The sequence below is a fragment of the Mastacembelus armatus genome, chromosome 12, assembly GCF_900324485.2.
Source record: "Mastacembelus armatus chromosome 12, fMasArm1.2, whole genome shotgun sequence".
Lineage (NCBI taxonomy): Eukaryota > Metazoa > Chordata > Actinopteri > Synbranchiformes > Mastacembelidae > Mastacembelus > Mastacembelus armatus.
In genome coordinates, this window is record NC_046644.1 from 16,898,501 (window position 1) to 16,919,492 (window position 20,992).

The window sequence follows — 20,992 nt, forward strand, 5'->3', positions numbered from 1 at the left end:
TACCTTAAAAGATTGTAGTTTTACTCTTGCAGTCCAATTTGCTGTACACGTGGTGCCCAGAGTCCGGAGGTTGTCTTTTGGTATCAAGAGCAGTGGATTAAATCAGAGCAGCAGTTTGATTTCCATGGGAATGACTGGGACAAATATACTGCAAATACATGCAAATGATCTACAAAAACAATATCACATGGTTAAGAACATCCAGAGCCAAGACATTTGTAGATAATCTTGGAAACTGCCTTAGAATTTGTTACTGTTGCAAACATGTTGAATTTCGTTTTTTACACAAAGTTAAATAATCATTCTCTTAAACTTGAATAGTACAATTGTCAGGTATCCTATGCTATAGCCTAAAACAGTGCTGACATTTGTAACACAAAAATCAGCTAGAAAAATCTGTTGTAAAATCAGTTTCCTTTTTTCATTTAAATCTACCAAACAACATTTGGATGAAACCCACTTCCAGCAACTGTGGCCTAGCAACTGTTGCTAGGCATTGGTGGCATCCTTTGACAGTCAGCTGGAAATATTTCAAACCCAATAATATCAAACCCACTGCAGTGAAATTTGTTATTTTAACCTTAAAGCCAACTTAAAACCAGACGTGTTTTAGACGACAAAATGCTGTTTTAGAAATACCTAAAATGAAAGAATCACGCTTCAAAATCTAAGAAGCTGGAATGTGTCTGTCTGTAGGTCTTTTGGAACATGTCTGATTTGTTCCGTGCAACTTCAGCTTCTCTGTTTAATTTGAATACATCAGATTAGTAGTACCTGGAGGGACACTCCCGTGATATTGTGTATATATCATTTGATGTATCTCTGTGCCTTGGATGCAAATCTATCAGATCCCACTAATACTTACAAAAACACACTATCTCACAATTTGACATTCTGTCTATACTATGAACAGACAAGAGCATTCTATGAAAGCCAACATTGTCTAGTACGTGGGTTGTTTTATTTTAAAAACAAATTATTTACTTACAGAAATGTACAAATGAAGTTATAGGCTGTGCCCTGAGAATATCATGTCTAAACAGATAGATGTGCTTCTCAAAGTAACACACTAGAAACGAAAAGTAAAATGGTTCTCATTTGAGGTTTTACGAGAATAAGCCTGTTATATCTGCTGTCATTAATTCACAGTTGCTTTTTTTTTTTTTTTGTTCACAGTCAGTGTAGAGTGAAGATACATTAATTACCACCTCTACAATATTTGGCAAAACTAAGCAAGAATTCTACATGTTCATATAATAATTCACTCATTCTGTAGAGGTACAGGCTGGATCATTTCAACCTGTTTTCAAGAGTACTGAGTGTTAGAAATTTTCTTCCACAGCAATGTCTTCAGGTTGTTAAGGACTAGTGAGTGGTGAACCTCCATCTGGCTTGCTAGACCACTGAGAGTCACACAGGTGCGCAGCTGCTTTTCCAGATCACCACGGAGGTCTGAAGGTGCTCCAAAAAGCAGAAAATCCTGCAACAGCACACACACTTTTGCAAGATTGGGCTGTACAACCTCAGTATTACACTGTTTCACTAGTCGATCACAGGTGGCTGTACAGTCCCTGCCATAAGTACAGTCTGCGTTAGTCTCACATCGTCGTCCCCTCAAAAATCCCCTTACAACTGCCTCAGATGCAACATTGCGCAGGTTGGCCATCTTGCAGTCATATTTTGAATTGTAGCCCACATGATGAGGACTGGCATCACATATTAGGAAACTCCCATAGGATCCATGGAAGACCTCTTCCACAAACTCCAGGAGGCCGATGGTGATGCGAGCCCTTCGGGGCCAGGCTGGTGCAAGCCAGTGATTCAGGCTGGAGCTCAAGGCCTCTGGGATCAAAGCCTGGAGGTAATGAGGCACCTCTAGTCTGTAGAGGGAGCTGTGGCCCACACGTTCTGTCACATACAAGTCTCCACAGAAGCCCAGCAGCTTGGGGGTGTGCTCCTTCTCCTGCAGCGCCACCATCAGGAGGAACTCATTGATCTGGAGAAGCGCCCAGATAGACTTGGCCTCTGCTAGAGACACTTTGCCATCCTTGTTGACATCAGCCAGAGTAATGACCCTGTCCACCAAGGTACTCAAAGAAGGCTGTTCACCAAGTTTAGCCTGCAAGTAGAAAGTTGGCATAATTTCTTTTAATATGTGATAAAGGTAAAAAAAAAAAAAAAAAAAAAAAAAATATATATATATATATATATATATATATATATAATAATTACAGAATAAAAAGGACCTTAAGGAAATTGTGCAGCATCTCTTTAAATTCATCCATAGAGGTTCCACGAGTGGGTTTGTCAAATAAGCTCATCTCCTGTCGCAGTACAGAGTCTGGAGCCCCATCAGTCTTCACTGGATCTTCAATACCACACTTGATCACAACAGGTCTTTCCTTCCACAGCCCACTGTACACCTACAAGTATAAAAATGTGAAAATAGTGTGAGAATATGTCTGCATGCTTGTATATATGTGATACAATAAAGGTTAATGGTCCAGGATTGTTTAAGTCATTTTAGATTACACTGGTTTACATTTACAATGGTATCAGACACAAACATGGTTATGTATCACTACATTTGTTGTTATATTATCTAATATTCCAGATTAATTTATAAACTGGGGAGCCACAAATATCTCTGGTGCACAGCATGTGCTCATTTTACCTGATGTGTGGAGGAGGTGGACATGCAGTGTTGTAGAGTCAGTGTTCTCTGATCACACAATGCTTTGCAGGACGAGCCTGATATTATACCCCGTCTATAGTGATCACACTGCAAAAGGAAACGGAAAATGTAGCACATTAAACAGAGGAAACATGATCCTCTAAGTTGCCAAAAGGATAAATCTGAAGTAAAAAAAACTGACCACAGAGGTGAACGTAAAATTAGTGCAAAAAATAAACAAAAAAATGACATTTGAAACTGTAAATATCTAGAATATGACATAGCACAGACTTTTTTTCCTAAGTCGCAACATGTAATTTAAAAACGGATCTATATGTTACTTAAATACAGTATAAAAGAGCTCTAATGTCAAATATATGAACCAAATTAAAAATGTCTGTCTTCAATTAGCTTTTACAATTTACAACTAGTGTGACTGAATCATAAACTTCCTGTTCAGGGCATTTGATTCAGATTAAAGAATAATCATCCTACCACCACCTAGAATGTAATTGCATTTCAAGAGCTGAATATGTTTAAAATGCAATCTGAACATGGGCGAAAACATGTATTCTCTTTCTTGTGGAGAGTTAGATGAGGAGACTGATACCACTGTCATGTTGGTAAGTAAATATGAAACCTGTTATCTTAGATCAGCACAAACACTGGTATTGGACGGAAATGGCTCCGCCTGAAGGTAATAAAACCTGCATTCGAGCATCTGCATAGCTCATATTTTGTCAGGTCATGCAAAAAAACAAACACTGTAGTTTATGGCAGTGCGTTCCCACGATCCCACTGCTCCATGTTCTTCCTCAGGACATTCGTGCACTACTGTATATAAACTTCAAAGCAGCAAGGAGTTGCCTACTTATTACCATCCAATCTGCATGTGCTTCTTTGCCACTTCAAGTCACAAAGCAGCAAGGCTCCATCTCACACTAAGGCCAGTTTACATCTGAGCAGACAAAAACATGGGTAATTCTTCACACCAAAACCAGCAGTGTTGCAGGATTCATACTGACACACACCCACACGGTTTCTCTCCTCTGCTCCAATTCAAGGCCAAACTATTTATTACTATAGTCACCAAAACACAAAACAGCGTTAACCTTTTACCCTTTAGAGGTATGATGTAGCATTTTTGAACTCTGCACACAAGTATGTTTACTTGTGCCTGTGGATCTTAAGATTTAATTACACCAGAGTTAAAAGTAAATACATTTCCTAACAATCATTTCATGCTGCAACATAAACCGTGAACACTGCCAAAGGTGGTTGCAAAGCAGATGATGTGATGCAGTAACCTATATTTCTGGCTCTTAGTAATGTGAGACTGTACTTACAATGACCATATGACAGACATGCCCTCGGCAGAGTTCAGAATAAGAGGCATACTGCATGTAGATGACCCAGCTGGCGATGAGGATGCCCAGCCATGCCAGGAGAAGGTACTTCACTTTGATGGCTGGGAGACGACTCTTCAGACAAGAGAAGAAATGGGATGAACAGAGGGGAGGATAGAAAACACAGTAAGCCGAGGAGAAATGAGATCTGACTATTAAACTAGACATACAGTGTAACAGGTAAGAGTAAGTAACAGGCAATGGTGGAAGTAAATAGGTACCACAGTTCAAATGTTACCATGAAAAGTCCTGCATCTTAGTCATGGACTTTCAGATCATACAGTATTTTAGTGGAAGATTATTACCTATGCATTTACCAATTCAGTAAGTGGAAATCTTGAAGACAGAATAAGGAACTACTCCTCTGGACCATGTTTTTTAAACATAAGCTTTTAGCAAACATGATTAAAAATGTTTGCTGTGTGTGCAGAATAATTCAGCTGACAAATGTAGTCTGACCAAAAAGTAGGATATTACATAGAAATTGAGTTTCAAAACAGCAAGGTTGGATAAAATATAAATATTGTAAAAGACTATTTTAATAACACTCGCATGAATTCACGGAGTTGTTTTCGACAGCTGAGGCCTACACAACAAAATAAATGAACTAGGCTGATTCTCTCGGTTTTAATAGATTTTGTGTTGGATCTTTGCAGGATGTGAGATGTCATCGACGCATATTTTGCGCATGCATGCATATGATCTACCGTGTGGACCTTTTCATCGGAACAAAGGCGGACTGACATCATGCTGTACATACGCACCTGCAGGCCTTTGGACAGTGGGCAGAACAGCACCAAATGGACCAGTCTCCGCAAAGCCCTGGGCATCATGAGCGACTCTGTGGGGAGGCAGCGGGGCGAGAAACCAGCAGGGAGCCCTGTCTGATCACATCCTTACAGCTAACCTACGCCATGCGTCGCAAACAACCAAACCCCGCTTCTGATAATAAAGCGCAGTGTAAGCCATATCTCCCGAGCGTCGTCTTGTATACACTGCACAGGGCTGACACAACACGGAACGACTATGGTTTCGTAATTGGAAATTTCAACACAAATATTTCGCCCGAGGAAAAAAACCGCGTCCTTGAAATTGAGCAATTTGCGATGTCAGCTCCATATGGGCCAAATCAAATCTACCATGCGGAGCAGAATGAAAACTGCGATCACCAGCAAATCCGACTAAAGTAAAGGCGCTGTCAACATTGTCCATGAGATAAAACCAGGCGTGATTGTTGCACATAAATAGCCAGTGGACCTGCCGATGTGCACACAACCTCTGTTTACCGGCGCTGCTTTAAAGGCAAAGATGCGGAGTCTCGGCTGAGAGATGTTTTGACTCTGCCGACATAAATCTCTTCTGTGCGCTTCCGGTTCTTCTCTGCGATGACAACTCCTTGGTCAGTCCCACATGCTTCCCTTCACATTCACCCCAGTTATCATGGATGTGATTTGTCAAATGATTGTTATATCAGCGCCCATGAAAGGAATAATTCTATGATGAAAAAATACAATTGCATGTAAAAAGCATATTCTAATTTTCCTTAAATGAAATACATAAATAACAGAAAACATTTTTACACATTAAGGCAAGTAGGTAGTTGTTTCAAGTGTTGAGATGCTATAATAGCAGCTACAAAATTAACCACAGTAACACTGTGATAAACATAGTGAAAACATCCAAATATCTTGCTATTGATATGACCTATATCAATATAAAAATAAATACTATTAGAACAGTTCTAGAACAATTAGAACAAAATGCCAACTTGATAGAACTGAGGCACAGATGAATATCACTTGAAAACATAGTACTACAGTGCAAAGTCCAAACCCAATTTCCTTATGGGTCAAGTTACATCGTATTAGTAGGCCTATGTGTGCCAGGGGGACAGAACAGATGCTATCATACAGCTGCTTCACTAGCCATATGTGGCACAGTGGTGAAGTGGACAAGGCACCAGTCTGCAGACAGTCCAGTGCTATTTTGTACATGGGCGTGGACCCAACACAGTCTCCAAAGGCCAACCGGCTGCTTCATTGTGGAGCTGCAAAAAAGCTGCAAAAATCCGTACAAGTGCTGTGCAACACTGCCCACCTGTGGCGCTGCTGGAGAAAAGGCAGCCTGCAGAGTCACTGTGTGTTTATACTGTAATGACAGTATGAGACACCAGAGATGAGCTTACTTTACACAACAGTCAGGGAACCTCTGGATGAATTTAAAGCCACACTGCACTGTTTCATCAGGTCCTTTTTCCTCAGCAGTTAAACTGGTTATATACATTACCTGTGATCATACTGTATATTCAATTCAGACACTCTGATTATAACTGTGCACACAATACACACTGCAAAAGGGGATTTGTAAAACCATTGCTTAAGTTGTTATTGCTCCAGTTTGCACATTATTGTGCCAAGAAAATGTCTTTTTTCATCATAGATAGAGGCGTTCAAAGTGAGTGTTTGTAGCCTTTAATGAAAAGTGCATATAAAGTTTTCAGTATTTTTTATATTACCTACTTGCAGGCTACCCCTGGTGGACAGAATCATTATTCTGGCTGAAGTCAACCAGGATGGTAAATTCTACCTGGGCACGTGTCCAGATCATTGAGTTCCTCCTGATGGTGGCGCTGCAGGAGAAGGAGCACACCCCCAAGCTGCTGGGCTTCTGTGGTGACTTGTATGTGACACAACATGTGCACACAGCTCCCTTTACGGCGTTGGAAGTGCCTCATTACAGGCAAGCTCTGATCCCAGAGGCCTTAAGCTCCAGTCTGAACCACTGGAGTTTGTGGAAGAGGTCTTCCATGGACCTTATGGGTAAGACTGCACAGCCACCTAGTGAAGCAGTGTAATAATCTTGAAAGTGTGTGTGCTCTTGCATAGTTTTCTTCTTCTGCCCTTAGTAGGGACAAAATGTGAAATTGTGACAGAACATAATGTTGTTCTCATAGCATGCAGCACTACCTCCAAGTGGCCATGGTCAGTTAATTTAGGTTTAATTATTTTGCGTGAAGTCAAGGTAAGTGAAGATACTATAGAGTTTAATCAGCTATTGTCAATAAGGATCATTACACCATTGTCCGTTATTTAAAATCAATGGAGGACACAGAAGGGCTGTTAAGTTTACTAGTGGATCCTCACTACAGAATAGGCACCGTTCTAGGCACCCATCTAAAACTTGACAAATCACCCAAAGCTTTGGGAAAGCTCAGATTTTTCAAACCAACTGTTCCTGTGTTTGTGTTCTGTCCTGTTTTGCTATCACACTCAGTCAGTGTGGATAGCAAAGAAGAGCTGTGGCCCAGCATAGTGAACGAGACCATCAAAACGGCCAAGACACAGTTCAGAGAGGAAGGAAGAGTCCATTTGACACGGATAACCTGCAACACCTGCTCACATATCTGTACCACTGCCCTGTTCTGCAAAGTAATTCAAAAACATCATGTTCAAGTCTATGCGAGTCCAAATAACTGTCTGCTTGCAGGAGTGAGCTGTGTTTTCTGCTGGCTGCCAAACATATGTCAAGCTACAAGCGTCTGAAGAGACATGATAACCTGTTGTGCTTGAGTTTTTCTTCCAGCACAGTTGTGGCATGATGACAAAGGCCCCACAAAAAGGTTTCCTGTGGCACCCAGCAGAAAGCTGAAAGTTCCCAAACAGAGTAGGAACACAGATATCCCAGCATGCAACAGGACAATACAGAACAACAAAAGGCAAACTGGAGCTCCACTTGGGGACTGAGAGATAGAGAGAATGCATTTCTACAGCGCAGTGCTTATCGTCATCCAACAAACATGCTCTGAGTTTGTCCCTATTGTGTCAGGAGCCCCTGTAGTCCACTATGTAAACATCCCCTCTGTACCCCATCATGCCTATATTCAGACCTTGAGCAGGAAGTGATTTCATATCCAACATCCCCCTCAGTCTTCCTCCCTCAGGTGGTGAGCGTTCCCGGCAGCCAGCCTCCCAGAACAAGGAAGATGGGTGATAGAGATCCTGGCAGGGCCCAGTGTAGAGGGATTTAAGCTGGATCTGAATGATACTGAAACCAAACCAGTAAAACAAACATTAAAAAGGACTCAAAGATAGTATGATATCAAGCATATATGGCAATTACACTAAACATTTGATAGAAATGAGTTTTAAGAAGCGAATTAGGTTTAGCTTTAGAGTTTTAGCTTCTAGAGCTTTGACTGTAATCAATAAAAATCAGCTAATCATTCCCAATACAAACAGTGACGATTATAATTTGATTATGGCATTATTAAATTCAGTTCAGGCAGGGAAAGCCCCAAAATGGCACTGAAGTAAGGGGTTAGTTTTTTTTCTTCTGAAAAACAGAAAGCTAGAATGTTTTCATGAATTTTTGGATTTTTTATTATCTATTTAGATTTTTTATACTTTCCTAGTTTAAAACAATATAAAAATTCTAATTTCTCTTGGCCTTAGGCTTATTTTGAATAACCTTACAATCAAAACAACATAATATTCAGTGTGGACCTGTCAGATTGGCAAAAATATTCAACTTGGCTAAGAACAACAAAGAACAATTGGCAAAAGACATTTGAGTCCTTCATTGAAAAGTACGATGAGCCAAGAAAGCTGCAGGGATCTAAGAAGCTGACGAAAAGGACCCACAAGCTTGGCTGACAGTTGTAAAACCCTCAGAGAGAGCTATAAGGTTCAAGTATTAAAATACACTCACCCACATATTTGTAATCTATGAAGAGAAATTCACACGACATTGAAGTAGGATTGAAAAAGAATTAAGCAGAAAAGGTTTCGGTTGATTTAAGGGATATTATATTTATGCATAAGCCTTATTTCACAAAATATAAACACATTTCGTGTTATCAGTGCAATAATTCTGGGATATGATGTTGTGTTTGTGGAAGAAATGAATTCTCAGGTTGTGAATTAATCAGTTGAGGTAGTTTCATTGTTTTCAAAATGCCAGAAAACATGACAAATAACCACAATGAAAAAAAAAACTATGTGTATAATGTGGATAATAGCTAGTTTATGGTTTTATTGGTAAGATATAAGTGAAGGCTTAATATCTGACCAAAGACTGTGAGGAGTCATACAGCTGCATGACTAAACCTTACAAACCAAACTAAGACTGCTAAGTGTCTCACAGAGACAAATGAGACAAAAATACTGTTTGTCAAGAATAGAAACAGTGAAAGGACAGGACCAGATAAACACACCTGTGGTAACCTTAAAGGTAACTGGCACTTCCAGCTTGTTTGCTTGGGGGTGTGTATGTGAGTAAGTGTCCTTCTGAACTAAAAGCTAAATAAACACACTCTGGATTGGGGTCAACGACTCAGGTGTCTTGAAGCAACTTAGGTTGAAAGACAACTGTCCTGTTACAATAGTCATGGAAAGAAACAGGCAGCATTCAAACCTGAAGTTTAACCAAAACAGGTGATCAGAAAGTATATTCTTATGAGCACTACTTTAAATGTGATCATACAGAACCAAGGCTGATGTGCAGCTGGATCAGAGGCAGTAGTGACAACTATGAACTGCTGAATTTAGCTACCATCTGTGAATCCCTGCTGTGAGAGGGGCTTGGGAACAACCTGCCGCAGTCTGAGAAGTGAAGGATGAAATGAGGAAAGCCCAAACAAATTAAAGGAGGAAGAAACAGCAGGTGGGGATAAGAGAAAAGAAAAATAAACACAGGGCTTGTTTAACACACACCTGCTCGACCGGCTGTCCTTTAACAGTTACTGACAGAACACACCAGAGACTGACTACTAGCAAGTGAACCAAAGAACGATGAATAAACATTATTTCTAAGCCATGAAGAGACATTTCTGTTTGTTTGAGCATACCAGTGATGCACTGATGCAAAAAATAAGTTAAGGCTCTTTACTTAAAGCTGCTCTAATCAACAGTTTTTACTGACAATGGATGAAATCAACAAGTGTACAAACTCAAACAGAATTATGTGAGACTCCCCTCAGTTCTGAAGAGCTTTGTAGTGTCTTTCAGGTCATTGTTTTGGCTTTGCATCAGACAGCTCTACTGCTTTGGTTCTCTCTCACACCTCTAATCGGTGTCGTTTCCAGATAGAGCAGACAGCTGTTTTCAGAGAATAAGCTTTAAAAACCCACTGTACACTACACATGCCAAGCATCAAAAGGCAGCCAGGCAAATCTAGAAACCAGCTGGTGAACACAGCAGAGCATTGCAGCTAAAGAACCAGATACTGGAGACTACAACAGAACCCAAAGAAGGTGCCCTGAAACATAACTCCAAATTAATGCTCATGTCTGCCACATATGTCAACAAGCAATGGTTGTAAATGCTACTTAGCAGTTTTTAAAAGGATTTTGAGCCATGTGCCTTGTAGCCCTTTACTAAAATGTTAGTGGTCAAACAATAAATTGGGAAGATCTACCTAATGAATCTACATTGCTCCCCCACTAAAGGTTGTCAGATGACACTGAGGTATTCAGTAGATGTTACCAAAGGCTCAGCTGCGAGATAAGAGCAAAGTTTTCTGATGAAGATGGAGAGCGAGAGGTCACTAAAGTCATCTGCAACCTTTATATCTCAGGGAATCCTTTTCATTTACTCTCCCTGCTTTGCTCTTTGACCCCCATCACCCTCTTTTTCACAAACACACACTCACACACCGAGATAATAAATGTTGTTACGGAGAGTTACAAACTCAGGGTGCTGTTTGAACTGGTGAAACATGGTGCAGACAGCTGACGGACCGAGACAGTGATAAGAGCTGCCAGTGAGGCTGGTGCTCAGTGGAAAGACACCATCTCTGCAAGTGTGTGTGGGTGTTTGAGCTCCAGTTTTAACTCACCATTCTCCCCACTGCCACACAACATTAAAAATTCTTTATACGTATCAAAAATTAGGTTTTAAAATTGATCAAATGTAGTGACTTTTTTAATTACAATTGGCAATGTGAGTTTTTTTATTTTTTCATTTCTATGTGATCACGTTGGTGTTTCAATAGTCAATTAAACTCCACATGTGCTCCTAACACATCTTTGTAATTCTGTTACAATTTCATACTGACTGATTTTCAGGGAATATGATTGAGGCAGCAATTGCATTTCCTTCCAATAAAATGATTAAATATAATTTTCAGAACACAAGATAGTTAGAAAGCATCCCAGTCAGATAATTATTATTATCTCATTATTTGATCTCTATGGGCAGTCACTTGCTAGGATGGAAAGCAACAGAAACTGATTTTTATGCAATAGTGTGGACAAGTATGAGTTTAGCTCAGTGGAAACAGAGTTTGCCGACAGCTGAGCAGCAGCTCTGGGCCTCTCTGTGTCCAGTAGCCTCTGCTGGTGCCTTTTCATGTGACGCCTGGCTCATTTTTCAACCTGATAAATCCCTGAGCACAGACTGACAGGCTCTCTGGGAAGACGAATGGGACTGCAGAGACTTGTTAAAAGGGGGAACGTTGCTGTGCTCCTTTGGCCAAGAGTAGGAGGTGAAGTTGTTCTGGGGATCACTGTCTCCCACATAAATGACCTTTAAATCATACCCCAGGTCGCAAAACACAATATACATTTATATAGTTTCTGAAAGGGAAACCTAAACTCTTAAGCAGGTGTGCACGGCTGATTGAACTGAGGGGTTTTTCCCTGTTTGAGATGTCAGCACTTCGTTGTTTTTCACTGAGACTTTTGCTGTTGAGAAATGTGTTTTTCAGTGTATACATTACATGCTGGGAAATGGTACAAATGGTGCCAATGACAAAGACCCAACCAGATGATTAAGAGGTGGAGAGACTGAAACATGAATATCTGCAACTGGAAACCCAGCCATCAGAATTGTTCTGTGTCCTTGAAAGCAACCCAGTCTAGATCCACTGTGTTCAAGAAGGAACTAAATTTATTTTTCTTGAGTTAGTTTCAAAAATAAACTGGCAGCAGGGTTGACCAGCATATCCATGTACATCATGCTGTGAAATATTGTTCTACATATCGTCTCTCTGTTGCTCTCTGAGGCCGTTGCACTACATGACCAACAGTTTCTCCCTGTCGATATCACAACAGAAAGTATCTATTTTACACCTTTTCACTGTTAGTAGAACAGCCACAGACCACCGGGCAGCGTTACTGCCCAAATAGACCATCCTCTCTTACTATTTGTTCTTGTACATCATAGATTTCTAATTCCACTGCTGCACAGCATGGTCTCAATCCACCCTTCCCTCCTGTTCATCTCCTCATCTATCAGCCTGTGTTGTGACTCATATATTATTGTAGTGTTAACACAGGGAAGCACCCGTCGACCGGAAGATCTGCTTCTGGAGATTGAGCTAGTAACTAAATGACGCTTCCTGTCTCCCACCCTTTATTCCCCTTCTAATGTCGCCTACAGAACAATTACATCAAAATTAAAAGCCACATGCTATAGCTTTGCTAAGTGATTTCCATGCCATTCAGTCTGTAGCAAATACATTACTACAGTCCACCAACTGTAGCTGAAGAGTGGCTGAAATTAAAAACTGATAAATCCTATTATGGGAACAGGCAGGTTTTGTATATTTTACTAAAAAATTAGTTTGCACAAACATTGGTCACATTCAAAATTAATCGTGACAAAAATAAACAGTTAAGTGAAAAGTACAGACTTTGTGAGACACCTCCTTCGGCTTACTGCCATTGCCCAGCACAGTCCCAGCAGCAGAACGCCATATGAATCAGAGGTCACAGGTCACAGCAGGTTTGCATTGAATCAAGCACAAAATACACCCTGACACATGTTACAGATGTATCCTCCACTTCTCACCACCAACTGATTCATGTCAAGGGATTGCGGAGAATGAATGTGAATGAATGTTTTGCCAAACAGGGTGGGTAATCACAAACAGGCTTGTGAGAGTGAAGGCTTAGACTATACAGTTCAAAAAAGGGCAACAATAGATGGTAGATGCTAGATGGTTGGGTTAACTGAATCTGCATGGACTAAGGGCAGGAGCATCAAACTTGCCCGTTTTGCTTAGCGTTTGACTGGGGGGGGTCAAGCGGGAGACATGGGTGAGCAAGTCTGCAGTAGTGAGATAAATTCAGAAGGGAGCTGCTAGGAAGTGCTCTCACATCACTTCCTCTCTTTGTTTTAGCTGCTATTTTCAAGGCTTGGAATGTAGTTCCTGTCAAGAGGTGAAGGAATTCAAAACAAGTTCATTAACCTCTGCATAGGGGTGCATTGAGATGGGAGAGGACTAAGTATTTTTGTGTTTGTGAATGAATGTGGAGAGGCTATAGCAGAGAATAGCTGGATGTTTACTATCTCTGTGGCATTTTATTTACATTTTCTGTAATCAGAGTGAAATAACCCAGGTACATGCAACTGGTTTCTTCACATTGTGAGTGTCGTATATTCGGTATGTGTCCCAGAGTCTATGGGAGAATGAGAAAGCTTAAGCACCACACCCTCTTCACATCCTGTGACAGGCCTGTCCTTTGTGTGTCAGAGACCAGGGTCCAGAGACATACCATAATGCTGCAGCACCAGCACACTGACATTAAACAGAAGACTGTGTAAAGGGTATTTATGTGTTTACGTGTACTTACAGACATCCATATGTTTGTACAGTGTAATAAACTACTATAAACGTTGTATGTAACTTGCTCGAGTCACATATTTAACCTTGTTCTGATTAAAGTAAAGATATTTAGGCTCAGCAAATATCTTTCTACAGCTCCAAATACCAAACATTTCCATTGTGTGTGGTGGTGAAGGCAGGCTGTCAGTCATGCTATGTTCACCAGTGTCTACATGGTTTTTGTAAATGGTTCTGTGTCTCTGGGGATATCACAGTGATGCCCAGTTCTCTACACAGACATCTGGAAATCCATGGAGTTTCCCCAGAAAAGTTCTCACTCCCACTAATGACTGTCTAGGAAACTACAGTCAGCGGCAGAGCGATTTCAAGTTGAGTACAGCCTTTTTCCAAATCCGCATTTCTCAAATGTGGCAGGAACAAATTCTCAGCATTGTACTTGCAATCCCTTATCACAGACTGTACATGTTTTAGGTTTGAGAAGTTCAATAAAAAGTAATTGTATTATTATTTTAAATAATCATTTACAGCACTGAAGCCTTTGTGTGTATCTGTAGCCCCTGAGAGAGCTCCAGTTGTCATGCTTGCTTACTGAAGCATTTTGTTGCTGTGCATTTCTTTGCTTGTTAAAGGTCGAGAGGTCATGATTTTTATTCCCATGCTCTCTCATTATTATAACTGACACTGTCAGAGGAGAAGCACAAACTACAGGTATTGTTTTTCAGCGTTTCCCGTCTGTGGAGGTAATGACTTGATGCCCCCTGTGTGTTAACCCTCAGTTTAACAGGCACATTGACAGAAATGTGGAATAAACTGTCAGTTTTGATTTGCTCTCCATATCTACAGTGAATAATCTCATTTATACTAAGTGGATGTCAAGGACAGTGGAGCATTGGCTCTTATGTTAACCAGAGAGAGAAAGACAGGAGATCCAATAGCTGTAATATTGAGACTGGTGCATAGGGTTCCTGAGGTTTAGCTGTGGTTTGGCATAAATCTCCCCCAGACTCTCCATCTAATTTACCATTGGCCATCTGTGCTTAGTTAGTGAGCTAGATACCTTTTTAATGAACCTATTGTTAGACTTCAGGAGAAAGTAACATTGCATTGGGCTGGTATTCCCCTCTCTGTTCTCCACTGATGGCTTTCCTACATACTAAAATTCAAACAGTACTGCACTTCATTATAGAGCTGCACTACCAGACTGCACTCTCCACACAAGCTGTTCTATTTCACATTCAGCACTAAAAATCAATTCACCACATCAGTGAGAATCAAGTTATACCCTGACAGAAAGAGCAGGGTGGGGTACGATGCACACACGGAGCTGGAGTCTCACAAATCTCTCATCAACACAAGCAGTCATGCAGCTCCCCCTCTGACAGCAGGTCACTTTCTTACACTTGTGGAAGTGCCAGTAAATGTTTTCACTTCTCTGTCACTACCTGGGCATCTGAGAGGAAACTGGGAAAGATTTGCTGTCTGGTGTAAGCTGAATCAGGGAAAATGGCTCCTTTTCTGAAATAACACTCAAAAACTATATGAATGTGTGTTGCATTTGAAGTATTAATATTTAAAATATGAAAGTTACACAAACACAAAATAATCGCAAACATAAAAATGCACATCTTTCTGTGTCTTTATGTCTTTTTCTATGTTTATGATCATTTTTGATTCTTTGTAGCTGTTTTGTGTCTCTGGGTGTTTTTTTTTCAGTCATTTTGTTTCTTTATGGATGTGTCTTTTAACTGAGCTCTATGACTTTGAACTCTGACTGTGTATTTGCATATGAGGTAGATCAAGTATAAAAAGAATGAATCATTACAGACAATCATTAAGCTGGCTGATTAATCAAATAATCAACAACTTTGGTAACTGATTCATGGTTTAGACCTGTCAGAACTGATTTCTGTATTAATAATAAATAATCACACATGACCCTGGATGTTCCAGGATAAGCAAGAAACAATTGATGATTGATGGATGGATAGTTGGATAATTGATCACATTAGTACTTGCAGGTGAAAACGGGCCCTGTTAACCCAAATATAATCATCTGAGCATGCCGGTAAACAAGACAGTTTAAGAGCCAGCAAGAACTTGAGTCTTACCTCATGGTAGGACGCTGCTGATATGTTGGGTGGTCTTGGTCTTAATGGACTGATACTGTCTCGCTCCCTGAAGACAGCTGTGAAACAGATGGCTGCTTGTCCGACCAGAAACCTGCTCTCTGTTCCACCATGGTGTCACACAGTCCCTTTTTGATGTAGTACCCAGCTCTTCAGCAGTGTGGACATCATACTTGTGGTTGTCATCAGAGATACTTTGGACAGTTAAAGCTCCAACAATCTATAAAATTGACTGGTTGAGCTTTTCCATTTCCTAGAAGAATACAGTCACTTATGTTGAGCCTTTAAATTAAAGCAGAACTTGAATAACAGGATTTACAGGTCAGCTTACCAGGAACATGTTGTTGAGAATGAAGAGATGATGCGAGGGCAGAAGACGATAAGATGACTCCATGTAAAGAGGGTCATGTAGGGACCTGTGGGTAGTGTATTTCAGAAGTCATGTTATGGGCCCTGCAAAATTGAAATCCCATCAGCCTCAACAGTATGTTATGTTTAATGATAGCTGGAAAATGATGCCATGTTAAAAAGCTAAATTAAAATGGTGAACATAGTAAACATTAAACATCAACGTTATCATTATCATCATAAATACGTTAACAAACTGACCTTAATATCACATGGATTGACATGGCATTTTGTGCCATTGATGTTCCCAAGAGGATAAAATACAACAATTTATTGATCCACTGACATTACCATCTACCCTCATCAACAGCAGTGAAATATTTGCACATGTACTAAGTGCAACATCACCTCAACATTCACGTTTCCAAGATGATACATCTTAATGACACCACCAGAAGGTTAAATTCTCAAATTAAAAAAATCTTTATCAGCACAAGCATATTAAACATGAGATGATTAATGGTTAATGTTATTTATGTATAAAATCTAACATGTTTTGTGTCTTTTAAACAATTTTTGAAACAAGTAATATTCTCATGCCAATATCACTTCCCTGTTAAGTCTATTTCTGCAAAAGTTGCAAAACATTCCACAGACAAAATCTAAGGATATCTCATGGAAACAATACACAAAACAGTAGAAAACCAAATACTGCTGCTGAGAAGCCATCATGAAAGTTGGCAGGGCTATGGTGAATTTCATAGCCAAGATATATTATGTTTCTCTTCGTGTAGCACTACACACTGTAATATCTTGGCATCTAGGCAATAAATATCCAAGCAGGACAGAACTTTAAATCATTCTGGAACAGGCTAAAGAAAATATTCTAGCATTGTTGTGGCAGTGCAATGAGTGTGTCCACACGTTCACAGCCTCATAGAACAAATCTTGTGAGACACTAACCCACAGTCAACACGACACTTGCTCCAAACATTAGCCTCAGAGCAGGAGATTTTGATTACTATGGTAATTAAACCAATCAGACCCACATGTGTTTCTGAGACACGAAGTTCGGTGGAATGTGTACAGACTCCCTAATCTCGCCGCTCTGTTGATGACAGACTGACAAGGAGAGCTGGCAGCAGGATGGAAACACTGTATAAAGCAGAGGTCATTAATAGGGATATTACTTGCACATACTACAAAAATATTGTACACATTGTACTTAAATATGCACACAGGACAAAATTAGTCAAGGGTGTTTTTTAGTTTGGTTGGGTCACTAAAAATGGTCCAGCATCAGTTTTTAATTATGTATTTTGAAACGATGTCTGGCAGTAAAGCACAGGAACCACTGGGACCACCAGCACAAAGTCTTTTCATTTCCAGGTGGACGTTGGGTAAGTGCATGCCTTGGCTTTGTCTAAAGCTGAGGGTGACAGGGGAGAGATCATATGGTGGCAGACCTTGGACAACAGGATGTCCTGTTTGGCTGCTCAGCATGGAAATCCTACAGAGTAGCAGAGACACATGCTAGACCTCATTTTGTTCCCAGGTGAATCAGCAAAGTTGATCAAATCTGGTATAATGGTAGTTTGCCATTTCAACATTTACTGTGACAAACTAACACAGCAGTTAAAATGTAGGAAATGCAGAAATGTTGTTACACAACTGCAGTAAGAGTCAATATCTCTACCTACTCAACAGAAAACCACAAAAGCTATCACACAACTTTAAGTCTGGCTTCCCTTCAGATATAAATGCATGTAATTACCATATTCAAGTATCAAATCTCTACAAGCTGCAGTTATGTAAACCATTCTACTACTGATTTTCCTCCATTTGACAGGGAAATGGAAAACTTTGAAGAGAAAAAGTGAACTGAAATTACCTTTTGTTCTGTAATGATACAGCAGCATCTGTGCACATATTTCTATTTTTCAAAAAAAATAAAAACTTAGTACAAAGTACTAAAACAAAGTACAATCTTCTACACACTGCTGGGTGGGTTTTTCCCATGTCAACAACCGGGTGGCATCTTAAAGCCGATGTTGCTAGGAGACATGCTGTCAACGTCTGTGACACACTTAGGTCTGTCCTTCAGTGATTCTGTGACACAATATGGTTTTCATTTTTTTTAAAAAGCCCAAACACTGGCAGTTTAAATGTTAACATCAGTCAACACTTGGGAGCCATCATGCTGTTTGTATTCTATTTGGAAAGTGGATTAAGCCCACCTTGTGGATGTTAGCACTGCTTCCCATTGCTTTTGGTAAACAGAGTTTTGAGGGAGTTGTATGATGTAGACTGTAACACCATTTGAGGCAGATTTATTACACACAGATACTCACAGATTGCAGCTGAATTCATGCAAAACATGCTACAAAATGGCCACAAACATCACTCCAACCTGCACACGAACTAGGCAGACAATAAGAAAACATATAAAGGGAGAAGCTTGTGATCGTATGTAATTTCCAGAAACGATATTTAGTCTGTACTGTGTCCCCTACCTCGTCCATTCTTTTCAGGAATGACTGTTATTTCTGCAAGCAATCATTCCTCGAGTAATAAAGCTGCACTGCAGTTTCTAAGGTTCAGACATTACTCCTTTTCTGTGCCTTTCTGCAGCCCTTGCACACATATTTATTGCTATAGCTACTGACTAGAAATCTATGTTAAAAACTATTGGATCAAGTTAATATTTTTACCTTTTTTTATTATTATTGTTGGGCACAGCTGCCCTCTTGTTCATGGACCGGTCCAGGGTCAGTGCTACTGGCCTTTACCAAAATCTGTCAGGCCCTCTTTGACGCAGATCCGTTTCCTGTCAAAGTGAGATTTTTATTGTTCCAAGAGAGCAGGCTCCACAATCTCAGACCCCAGCCTTTTCCTGTTTCCTCTCAAAGAGGAAGTGCTGCTACATTTCAATTTTTTCCCCTCCCGCATCTTCTCTGGGACAAATCTGGAGCACTGACTGCAGAGCTTTCTTTGCCTGTGTCAGCCAAGTCTTGATTTCAAAGAATGAAAAGAGTTCCTTAAAAAGAGCAACCCTCCCACTTCGGTCTCTCATACACAAGATAACACACACATTCACAAACAAGCCCACACTGACTTTGCATCCTATATTCTAATACTTCCCCTCTGAGCGATCAGCCTTGAAGGTGTGTGTTGGTTTGTGCTCACCTGCGACCCCAAAGTGAAGCGTTCCCATGGTGCCTCAGCACGTAGGCTCTTTGTTACTGAGGAGAAAATAGTTTTTTGTAAGAAGGGAGGGTCACATCATTAATGTGGTCAGTGCCTTAAATGAACACACTAACTACTCTTCAGGAGTATCATTGCATAACAAAAAGAAACAAACTGGAGCATACTAAATACGACTAAACAGTCCATATCCTGGTTTATGTCCACTGATGTTCAGCCACCCAACCATAAACACACACGTATCAGAAAAAAAGCCTTTTTTAGTGTGTGCTCATACCTGTGTGCACATTTAGCCTTATGAGGAAGTGATCATACTGTACATACTTACAATAACAGCTAAGACAACAATGTGGTTGTCAGACTAATCTCAGTCAAGCTCAGCTTCTAGTCAGAGGAGGCACAGCCTTCTTGTCTTTACTACATGTTGTCAGCTACGTTTACTGGAAGCTGTTCAGGCTCAGAGTTGACACTCCATCTGAACCTACGTGGCATGACCCCATCCAAACAAACTCCAAGCTCTAACAAAACTGGGAAATGTGAAGACTAGTCTCAAAAGAGGTCATTTGACAATTAAAATTAATTAGTACAACTGAACTACTATGGTGCTGCAGTCCAGAAAGTGTTACAGACAGTTACTTGGATCATAAACTCTTGACTGGAAGAATTAAAAAAAATACTTAAAGTGTAATACAGTGTTTTGGTCTGAGGGCTGAAACATAACTAAAGTGTGCTGGATATTTGGTTATTTTACTACTGAATCAATAAAATGCTCCTATGCTGCAAAGTCTTCACAGGGCCAAGGGCTTTTAGTGCGGGAAATAAATTTTAAATTTGAGGTTTATTTGTTTAAACTTGTTCATTTGTGACCTTGGAAACAACAGTTGAAAAAACAGTCTAACCTCAAAATTCATTCAGCAGCTGTTCAGTTCTGTTTGAATGATCCAGGACGACTCCAGAACAGACCTCATAGTAACTTTGGGTTCTTAGATTTAAAATGTAATAAAATGGCTGGTCACCTTTGTGAAGAGTTGTTCTACCCACATTACAACATGAAACAAAACCTGTCCAAACAACAAACACATATTTTAAAACTTAACCTGAAGTCACACAGCTGTCTTAGTGTCAATGAGTGTGTATGTTTTAAAACAGTTGTGTGACAGACTCACCACTCCTCCCTATGAGCTGCACGGACCTACCAGAGAATCACACAAGCGTGAGGAGGAAAAAGAAACTTCTTCCTTATCATGCAACTGTTTGGCTTTAACAAGCTGCAATTTGACAGATTTGATCAGTGACCTGAGCCACTGTAAACATGACTGTGCCATCAGAAATAGCATTTCAAACACCAGCGACTGATGTTTTATTAAGGCCTGTAGGTGTTAGGGTTAGTAAATAAAAGCAGCCTTCCTATGATTTAAGGTTCTGGACTGCAAAGGCAGCAGGAGGCCCCGAGCTGCACAAGGCTGAAGGCATTTCTTGCCTCTCTTCAAGATGCCTGCACCACAATGGGAACAGAAAAATGCTTCAAAATCAGATTCGCGAAGCGGTTTGAGCAGGATGGAGAGTGTTTGTGCAGGAGAAGGGTTTTATCAGCGGCAAACACTCACAGGAATTCCGGTTTGGGATTGTCCATCCAATTCCTGCGTTCCACAGGAAGCCCTGCATAA

At 40.3% G+C, this 20,992-nt stretch overlaps 1 protein-coding gene across 6 annotated transcripts; it reads right to left on the reverse strand.

Annotated features, from left to right (window-relative positions):
• Nucleotides 1-937: 937 nt before the first annotated feature.
• Nucleotides 938-20,884, reverse strand: dipk1b (divergent protein kinase domain 1B). 6 transcript variants are annotated; one of them, XM_026296957.1, is made up of 10 exons: nucleotides 20,492-20,884; nucleotides 19,308-19,363; nucleotides 18,833-18,948; nucleotides 16,105-17,276; nucleotides 15,756-16,026; nucleotides 7,967-8,124; nucleotides 4,021-4,155; nucleotides 2,675-2,782; nucleotides 2,247-2,423; nucleotides 938-2,119 (listed from the first exon to the last, which is right to left on the reverse strand). In XM_026296957.1, the coding sequence occupies exons 7-10, from the start codon at nucleotides 4,075-4,077 to the stop codon at nucleotides 1,307-1,309; spliced, it is 1,155 nt and encodes a 384-aa protein (XP_026152742.1). In that variant the 5' UTR covers nucleotides 4,078-4,155; nucleotides 7,967-8,124; nucleotides 15,756-16,026; nucleotides 16,105-17,276; nucleotides 18,833-18,948; nucleotides 19,308-19,363; nucleotides 20,492-20,884; the 3' UTR covers nucleotides 938-1,306. The 6 variants fall into 6 exon arrangements, with proteins under 6 accessions (XP_026152742.1, XP_026152741.1, XP_026152739.1 ...); XM_026296956.1 differs by lacking the exon at nucleotides 20,492-20,884 and adding an exon at nucleotides 20,225-20,363; XM_026296954.1 differs by lacking the exon at nucleotides 20,492-20,884 and adding an exon at nucleotides 20,225-20,363 and having other exon boundaries at nucleotides 16,105-16,189; nucleotides 17,171-17,276; nucleotides 18,833-19,363.
• Between the last annotated feature and the right edge of the window lie 108 nt (nucleotides 20,885-20,992).

What these genes read in the sequence shown, in the direction of transcription:
- dipk1b (XM_026296952.1), bottom strand. Translation starts at nt 4,248, where the DNA reads ATGTCTAGTTTAATAGTCAGATCTCATTTCTCCTCGGCTTACTGTGTT. An exon ending in CCACCTCCTCCACACATCAG is followed by an intron (nt 2,424 to 2,674) that starts GTAAAATGAGCA and finishes TTATACTTGTAG; the next exon opens with GTGTACAGTGGGCTGTGGAA. An exon ending in TGCTGCACAATTTCCTTAAG is followed by an intron (nt 2,120 to 2,246) that starts GTCCTTTTTATT and finishes TTCTACTTGCAG; the next exon opens with GCTAAACTTGGTGAACAGCC.